The 10,000-nt window shown below is 37.2% G+C and overlaps 1 protein-coding gene across 1 annotated transcript in view; it reads right to left on the bottom strand.

Moving 5' to 3' along the window:
- Positions 1–10,000, bottom strand: part of LOC145270567 (syntaxin-like) — a 619,650-nt gene that overhangs the window by 187,744 nt on the left and 421,906 nt on the right. The window contains exon 5 of the mRNA XM_080126202.1: positions 5,720–5,793. Coding sequence (XP_079982328.1) covers positions 5,720–5,793 — 74 coding nt within the window. The remainder of the gene's footprint in view (positions 1–5,719; positions 5,794–10,000) is intronic.

Here is a 10,000-nt window from a genome sequence, read left to right as displayed (position 1 = left end):
ATACGTCATTTCGTGTGTATATGTGTGTGTGAGTGTGTGTGTGTGTTGTGTGTGTGTATGTGTGTTGTGTGTGTGTATGTGTGCGTGAGTGAGTGTGTATGTGTGTTGTGTGTGTGTGTGTTGTGTGTGAGTGTGTATGTGTGTTGTGTGTGTGTGTGAGTGTGTATGTGTGTTGTGTATGTGTGTTGTGTGTGTATGTGTGTGAGTGTGAGTGTGTGTGTGTGTGTGTGGTAGTCTTGCTTTTCTCTACGTTTAAGGTTAGGCACAGATAAAGAGTGAGGGGGGGGGGATTATTAATAGTGTTTTCAGCTAGAGAGTGTTTCTTGTGAATGTTTGGCAAGCGGAGGGGGGGGGACTATAGATTGGTGCTCAGACGAGCACTTAAATTAAAAAGCATCTTTATTACAAGTATGAAAAAAAAATTGTTATATATTTTTTTTTTTAAAGAAATTTAAAAACATGGAGCCATTTTTATGATATGGTCTTTAACTTATTTTTTCTTTGAAACATTCAATCTTGTGGAGGAGATTGAAAGTGAGGGAAATTAGAAAGAAGAAACACCAAAAAACGTTTCACCAAGACTCTGAGATTACAAATGAGGGTTCCATCCTTTGAAATTTCATGGAAACAACCCAGTCAAGGAAATTGAAATATTTTTGTAAAAAAAATCACCACTAGACATCAAAGAATCCAAAATCTTGCTTGATACCTGCAAAAAAAAAAAGAAAAAAAAAAAAAAGGTTAATATTTTATCAACAAGGTCCTGTGGAAATATATAAAATGCAAAACGTGTGTTAGTGTGTGTGTGTGTGTGTTTCTGTATGTCCGCCAAAGGCTTTTTCCACCAGAGTTTCTTGGTCAGCTAACCCTTTCTCAAAACTTTTTATATACCCCCTAGATAATAATATCTACGAGTTATGATCGGGGTTCACGTCTATTTTTAATTTGCCCGACTCTAACGTGCTATTTTCAAGATTTTTTTTTTTTGATTGCCACGTCTTCGTTAAGCTTTTCAGTATAAAAAAAATGAATGATGGGGCGGGGGAAACAGAAACTGGCTTGCAGCACAAATCGCGTCATGTTTGACCGTAATAAGGTAAGACATCATGCGACTTAACTTTCTCGCACCTGTCAAGTTCACTTTATAAACCTTAAATTTAGACAGCTTTCACTTCCTCTCCCCTTGTGGCCGAGATGGTTAGGTGTCTGGGCTTTTTTTCCCCCTTCGCGTCAAGGCTTTTTCTTTCTTTTACACTTTAAACAAGGTTGTTTTGGTCTACCCCCCAACACACATACACCTCCAAACACCTAGGCCAACGCCGGGTACCCCCGCTAGAATTTTTACATGGACAATGTTTCCTGCAGACTTCGAGTCGCCTGTTCTTCTGATTTACCTTACTTACCTCCCCACAAGGGCAAAGCGAGATACAAATGTGGGAGAAAATCCGGAAGGCACTTTATATTGGAACAAAAATAAAAATTACCTCAGTCTAGAAATATTTCTCATTAACAAGATTAAGTGGAACATCAGAACAGATACTACGCATTGCAATATTTTTAGGTTCTCCTACTTTCTCTTTTCCTCGCTCACATGCCCTATTCTGAATTCGTAGTCGTGGATTTTTTGTACCAAAACGGTCATTGCACAATCGTGCACTTTTGCCACCTCGTCATTTTTCACTAGTATTTTCAGGTTAAATTCAATCTTCACGATATTTTTTATTTATTTATTATTAAATTGTTACGCTTCAGGCCTAGCTTCCTACTAAAACTTTTTCTTTCTTTTAAACAAGGTTGTTTTGGTCTACCAAAACACACATAGACCTCCAAATACCTGGGCCAACGCCGGGTACCCCCTCTAGTCTTAAATTAAAATACAATTTTATTTTTCAAAACGTCTGAATACTCCAAAATTAAAGAATCGTTTATGCAAAATGTACTAAACGCCACTGAAAAAAAAAAAATAAATAAATAAAAATAAAAATCTGTACATACCTGTGATGGAAAAGAAATATTGTACACCAAAAATCATATGAATTGATCAAGTAGTTTTATTTTATAACTATGGGGTTACCCGGCGTTGCCTGGGTGTTTGGAGGTGTAAAAGAAAAAAAAAGTGTTAGTAGGGAGGTAGGTTCGAACTCGTGACCAAACCGGATACGGAAAAGAAAGTGAACAAAAATTGACATTTTACCGCTATGCTACAAAGCCATAGGAAGTGAAAAGCATTCAAATTTAGCAATGTCAATCAAAAAGTTGGCTAGCTAGCAGGTGCAGAAACGAACATTGGCTGAAGGCCAGTTCAGCTTTCTGCCGTTTCATTTATTTGTTTCCCCATGATGTTGGGGAAAACCAAGCCCCCTGGAAAAAAGGGAGAACTCAAATGAATAGCAATTGTCTGATATGAAGGGTTTTCCCCACATTGATCAAAGCTAATTGCTTTTAAGACGTCCTGGCACGAAAGACCACTGACGGCTTTGCATTGGTGAGTTTCGCTTTATTTATACAAAAAAGACCAACAAACACGCGGAAGGACGGAACAGCGTGAATTTTATAAAAGTCGATGTAAATAAATCTAGAGACGACGTGCATTCACAAATCGTAGATATTATAATCTAGGGAGTTCTAAAACGTAGTACCCCCCCCCTCAAGAACCCCCCCGGACAAAAACGCGCACACCACTTTTGCCTTTTATATACATAGAAGGAAATAATTTTTAAGCAAATTAGAGTTTTTCCAATATCCCCTTCTCCAATGTTAAGAATAGCCATGAAATTTGATTTCCTCATTTGAAAATAAAACTACTTCATTAACTTTTTTTTTTTTTTTACACAGTGATCACCACTTATCAAGGCCCGGAAACCACTCAGGGATAAGGGTTATTGCAAGTACATTACGTTTGTGTGGAGATTTGATGAAGTGTTTACTTAAGGGAGCGGTTCATTAGGAATTTGTTAACGTTGGACTTGAACACATCCAAGTTGTAGTCCGGTGGGAAGCAGGCAGACGGAACAGAGTTCCACAGGCGTGCAGTTCTAAGAAAGAAGCTTTGTTCATGGAATCCGCGTTTTGATTTAGACACAGATAAAGAGTGGGAGAAACTTTTGACAGTGGATTCAGCTAGACGGGTGTTTTTCGTGAAAGATTGGCGAGGGCGGACCAGAGATTGGAGTTCAGACGAGCACCTGCCATGGAAATAACGATAAAACAAGGATAGGCTCGCAACGTCTCTTCTGTGGGAGAGAGGTTGCAGGGTAGAGAAAAGGGCATCCCTCACTAAGCCACGAAGTCTATTTTGTACTCTGTCAAGGCAGGATAGGCTGTTATTAGCAGCTCCTGCCCAGATATGGCAACAGTATTTCATCCTTGGACGTACTTGGCTTTTATATAGATAGAGAATTGCATCAGTAGTGAGATATCTTCTGGAGCGGTAGAAGGATCCCACTATCTTTCCATATTATGAGATCTTTAGCGTACAATATTTTCCTTCTGCTATGGGTATGTACATCATACAGACTTTTATTTTTATTTTATTTTTTTTTTCATAGCGGGAGTGAGGATTCGGGACAAGCCCCCATTTATTTTTTTATTTTTTTCATGGCGGGAGTGAGGATTCGGGACAAGCCCCCATTTATTTTTAGTAGCCATCTTAAAACAAAAATTTTATTTTTGTTATATCTATAAACTTTTAATGTGGTTACATAGATTTTTGCAAAACATAACTGTTGTTTTCGGAGAAATTGTGCTATCAGGATAATTGGATATTCTAATAACACGCAGACAAGTTCATTATAATTTTAACACAATTTATTCACGGCAGAAACATTAAATTATTTACAGATGATATTGAATGTCCATCGGTATCCACCATGTTGCTTTCGGTTTCCCAACTCTCTTGAATTTTCAAAGGATCTATAAGGGGCGATAACTCTTTATTTTTTTTATCGCTATAACAATAACTAATGCTGACAAATTTATTTTGGTAGCTGAAATAGCTAATGAATTCATTACAGCGTAAAGTTTGTTGGAAATTTAAAAATTTGTTGTCCGGTGTGCTATTAATTCCTACTTATACAATGAAAGGCACTTTGTGTGTGAGTTTGTTCCCTATAAACTCTGAAATGGCTGAGCCAATTTTTATGAAATTCCACACAAATATACTTTGTGTCTGGAAGTGTTCTCGCATAGATTTTGTATCGGAATGCCTCTGATAAGTATTGAAATCGCCAATCGAAAAATCTGATTAAAAAAAGGAACAGACTGATTTTGAACAAAGTTAACACCTTACAAAGCCTAACATCACAAGTGCATTTAAGAAGTTTTATCATTGCACAAGCAGAAAGGCCTCATGAAGAAAATCAACAGTAGATTCTTTGATAAGATGGGTGCATTCAAAATGAATGCTTCCGCTTAGAGCACAATTAAATGATGATACTTGACTTTTGCATTTTAAACTTTAATTCAACCCATTATATAAAAATATTTTTATAAAATCAACAGTAGGTTCTCTACAGTGCAATGTAGGATACAATATATCGTGGACTAAGTCATTGTGGGGAGGCATGTGAAGCATCCTTCTGGTGCAGTGCGGTGGATCCCCAACTACCGATTTTGATGACAATAAATTATGGGAGGATGAAATTTCATGAAAATCAGCCCAGCCGTTTCTGACTCAATAAGAAATGAACTCCAAAGATGGAGTACTGCTGCCACATCTGGGCAGGAGCTGCTTAAAACTATCCTATCCTGCTTTGACAGAGTACAAAATAGACTTCATAGCTTAGTGGGGGACGCCCTTTTCTCTTCCTTGCAGCCTCTCTCCCACAGAAGAGATGTTGCAAGCCTGTCTTTGTTTTATCGTTAGTTCCATGGCAAGTACTCGCCTGAGCTTCAATCTCTGGTCTCCCCTCGCTAATATTTCACGAAAAACACTCACCTAGCTAAAACCACTGTCAAAAATATTCCCCACTCTTTATCTGTGCCTAAATCAAAACGTAGATTCCATGAACAAAGCTTCTTTCTTAGAAGTGCACGCCTGTGGAATTCTCTTCCGCTTGCCTGTTTCCCATCTGACTTCAACTTGGATGTCTTCAAGTCCAACATAAACAAATTCCTGATGAACTGCCCCCTTAAGTAATGCCACTTTATCAAATCTCCAATACTAACGATTACTACGATACTATTCCATTGATTACTGTACACGCAATAACCCGTATCCCCCGAGTGACTTAAGTGGTGACCTCCATGTAAAAAAAAAAAAAGAGAGAGAGGTTGCAGGGAAGAGAAAAGGGCATCCCCCACTAAGCCACAAAGTCTATTTTGTACTCTGTCAAGGAAAGATGGGCTGTTTTTAACAGCTCCTGCCCAGATGTGGCAGCAGTATCCCATCCTTGGACGTACGTACTTGGCTTTTATATAGATAGAGAATTGCATATATATATATTTTATATAGATAGAGAATTGCATATATATATATTATATAGATAGAGATTTGCATCATTAGTGAAATATCTTCTGGAGCGGTAGAAGGATCCCACCATTTTCTTAGTGACCTTGGCAACAGACTTGATGTACGTGTTCCATTTCAGATCAGGAGTAAAGGTCAAACCCAGAAGTTTATCAAAACATGGGGCCTCCCCTCTCCTATTGTAGTTGTTTACGTTTATTTTTTAACATCTGCATACAATGGTAAATGAAGTTAAAAAAAACAAATACTGACCTGTGTTTTGCGTATTCTGAGATCAGCAGATGACTTGTTGGAATGTTCCTCTTGCTCTATATTTAATTCGATTGCTGAAAAACGAAAAAAAAAATAGAGATTTACTGCATATCTAGAAAAATTTAATGTACAACACATGAACATGTTCGTGTTGTTTTCATGTGAACTATGTGTTCGAGTCGGACATTGGTTGCAATATAAATTATGTTTCTATCATTAATGTAACAAAACAATCCTGCCTCCAAACGAAAACGAAACTCGAGTTTAAAACAAGTGACGATGTTTTAGTTTTGAGATACTTAATTTATGCATGAACGGTTCTAAGTTTTTTTTTAAGTTTCCGTATAAAATTTAATGGAGAATTCATTACTTTCCTGGATGAATTAATTAGTGTCTACAGTTATTACATATTTCATCTCTTTAATTCAGTACTTCATCTTTAACAAGAAACTTAAAATAGATTAAACAAAACAAATTCATAATGGTGAATACATTTTGTTTTTTGGTCTTATGAAAATCATGTTCACTGAAATTAACTATTCTACTGTAAGGGAAGTGTCGTTTTAAAAATAATGGGCAACAGAATTTGACGCCTGTCATTGAAGATTCCCTTAAAAGTATGAACTGTATTTGTCTTCGTTCGTGATAGATTTCATTCATTCATTTGCAAGCTTTGAACTTTTGTTACGAAAACTTCAAAATGTGAAGAAAGGAATTTTACTCAAAAACTAATGATTATTAATAATTTATTAGTTACAAAAAATTCTATTTTGTAAGAAAATAAACGTCTATTTTGTGTTATAATGGTCTTAAAATTATTTGAATGCAGTAAATGTTTCAAGAATGATGAGTGTCTACAGTTATTACATATTTCATCTCTTTAATTCAGTACTTTATCTTTAACAAGAAACTTATAAATAGCCAGTTTCACATTTAGACAAAGACTTGGACGTTGATATTTTATTTTCAGTGATTACGCACGGATATTTGTTTTTTCTACTGGATGACAGATTTGTGTATTGAAATAACCTGCTTAGCAATAAGATCTCATCCATTCACTGTTGATGCCAGAAACCTTTCTATTCTAATAGTTTCTTCCCTTGAACAGCTAAACTTTGGAATTCCCTTTCTGCTGCTTGCTTCCCTGGCTGTACTGATATAAAATTTAAATGTAATGTAAACAAATATCATGTTAATTTTTATTTATTGCGGACTATTATCCTCATCTTTTCTTAGTTGTTTCATGATGTTTCGGCCAACTATCCCTCTGGCCTTCGTCAGGTGGTAACCGTGACGGATAGGAACTCTGTATCTCCTGACTGCATTCCCTTCCTGCTGCTTGCTTCCCTGGCTGTACTGATATGCAGAGTTTAAATGTAATGTAAACAAATATCTTGTTAATTTTTATTTATTGCGGACTATTATCCTCATCTTTTCTTAGTTGTTTCATGACGTTTCGGCCAACTATCCCTCTGGCCTTCGTCAGGTGGTAACCGTGACGGATAGGAACTCTGTATCTCCTGACTGCATTCCCTTCCTGCTGCTTGCTTCCCTGGCTGTACTGATATGCAGAGTTTAAATGTAATGTAAACAAATATCTTGTTAATTTTTATTGGTCATCTCACCACGTTTTGGCCAAGTAAGCCTCTGGCCGGCTTTGGGTAGGATTGAAACAGCTATCTTCAGGCAATTCTCACCTGGAACTGTAGAGATTCAACGTGTCTATCAACTGCGCCATGGGCCCCAAGGGGCGATCAAGGTTGAATTTTTTTGGTCTTATAAATTCATGTTTTTTTTTATTTGATCTTCCATGATTGGGTCCGTACCGAATGGTATATATATTATTTAATTGGAATTCATTATTGAGATGATAATTATTTATTAATTTTATTTATTGCGGACTATTATCCTCGTCTTTTCTTAGTTGTTTCACGAGACGATAACAACTACAGAAGTCAGGAGATTCAGAGTTCCTATCCTGTCGCGGTAACCATCTGACGAAGGCCAAAGGAATAGTTGGCGGAAAGGTTGTGAAACAACAACTAAAAAGATGAGGATAATAGTCTGCAATAAATTAATTAATAAATCTCAATAATAAATTCCAAGATGTAGCGCAATTCAAGGCAACATAAAAAAGGTGATCTGGGAGGGGCACCAACGGGGTGATCCGAGATAAAACACAACTAAATACTAAAACGGGTAATCATTTGGGAATACTACATGCTGTAAGAGAATTGTCTGCTTATATTATTTCCAGTCATCGTAATATCAAGCAATATCAATTCTGGGAACGTGTAGCTGTGGAAATTGTTAACCATTACTTCACAACCGACCTCTTTGCACAGGCAGTCTTACAGAGGGTATCCATTGTCTCTATAGACTGAACGGCGACCTGAGGATTGCTATGGAATGATCTGTTAATCTCCGAGTTAAGACAGTTGAGTTATCCTCCCTTGTCTATAGATAAAGGAAAGTCTGTTTGGAGTGATCTGCTCTTGGTTGTTGTTGTTGCTACTGTTGTCATGCGAGTAAACTTTGAGAAAGGAGTATATAGCATTTTTACAATTTACTTTGTAGAACAATTCTGCCCAACCATTTATCTTAGAGAACGATTTAAGCTTTATTTATTTATTTTTTTTTTTGTATCATGTGGAAATGTTTATTTTACACAATGACTAGCGATCAATGTTGAATATCGAGGAATAAATAAATTATTTAAATTAAAACGGTTCTTATTTATTGGGATGAGGCTTTTAAAAATAATTTTTTGGGCTACAAGTACAACATGGGCACGGCAACCCGGAACAACACGGGCACGGCAATCTGGCTCAACACAGGCATGTCAATCCCGATCAACACAGGCATGACAATCCGGAGCAACACAAATAAGATGCTCTAAGCAACGAAAATCAGGTTCAACACCTCAAATAAATTGATCCATCATGGATGCGACAATATTAGGTGACATAAAAACAAGGTTTGGTTGTTTTTCTTTTATGGCATATCAACCCTTTTCAGGTTATTTAATGCTGAATCCAGTGATTTTGAAGAAAAAATTTTTAATAGAATATATTTGTTTTTTTCAAGCCGGTTTCTATTTAACCCATACTCGGGACCCTAATAGATACTACCATCCCAGGTCAGAGTGAACCTGGGAGCAATGGCAATTAAGGGGTGGGGCCTTACAATCGGATATAGTTTAAGGTCATATCCAGGACTTAAAAACGAGCTCCAATAAAGTTATATATGGATCAGATGTACGGCAAAGAAATTGCATTGGAGGTTTTATAGGCGAATTTCCGCAGGCGAATTGATACAGAGTATACATCATAATCATATTTATACACAGATCCCTGTCAGATCACCAAAGTTAAGCAACGTTTAATCTGGTCAGTGCTAAAATGGGTAACCATCTGGGAATAGCACGTGCTGTGAGAAAACCGTCTCCTTATCACAGTTATCCCAGATTTATTCCTTGCAGTTGGAATCAAGTGATGCTGATTTATTTGCAAGTACTTGTCTTTTTTTTTTTTTTTTACAAAGGAGTCACCACGTATCAAAGCCCGGAAGCCACTCGAGGATAAGGGTTAATAAGCGTACAGTGGTCAATGGGACAATGTCATAATCGTTAGTAGTGGAAATTTGGTAAATTGGATTGCTTAAGGGGAACGGCTCATCAAGAAATTGTTTACTTTAAGACGACCATAGTGTAGTCAGCCGGAAAGCAGGCAAAAGGAAGGGAGTTCCACAGGTGTGCAGTTCTAAGAAAGAAACTTTGTTCATGGAATCTACGATTACGTTTAGGCACAGATAAAGAGTGGGGGAAATTATTTATAGTGTTTTCAGCTAGACGAGTGTTTCTCGTGAAAGTTTGGCAAGGGGAAGGCCATGGATTGGAGCTCAGACGAGCACTTGTCATGAAAATAACGATAAAGCAGAGACAGGCTCGCAATATCTCTTTTCTGAGATAGAGGTTGCAGGGAAGAGAAAAGGGATTCCCCCACTAGGCTATGAAGTGGTAATTGTGCAACACTGTCAATAATTTTCCCCACTCTTTATCTGTGCCTAAATTTAAACGTAGATTCCATGCGCAAAGCTTCTTTCTTAGAACTGCACGCCAGTGGAACTCTCTGCCGCTTGCCTGTTTCCCACCTGACTACAACTTGGACGTCTTCAAGTCCAACATAAACAAATTCCTGATAAACCGCCCCCCTTAAGTAAGACACATTATCAAAACCCCCAATACTAATGATTACTACAATACTGTCTCATTGATTACTG

Source organism: Euprymna scolopes, chromosome 46, assembly GCF_053919585.1.
Source record: "Euprymna scolopes isolate OS-2025 chromosome 46, ASM5391958v1, whole genome shotgun sequence".
Classification (NCBI taxonomy): Eukaryota; Metazoa; Mollusca; class Cephalopoda; order Sepiida; family Sepiolidae; genus Euprymna; species Euprymna scolopes.
This window is presented reverse-complemented; position numbering and strand designations above follow the sequence as displayed.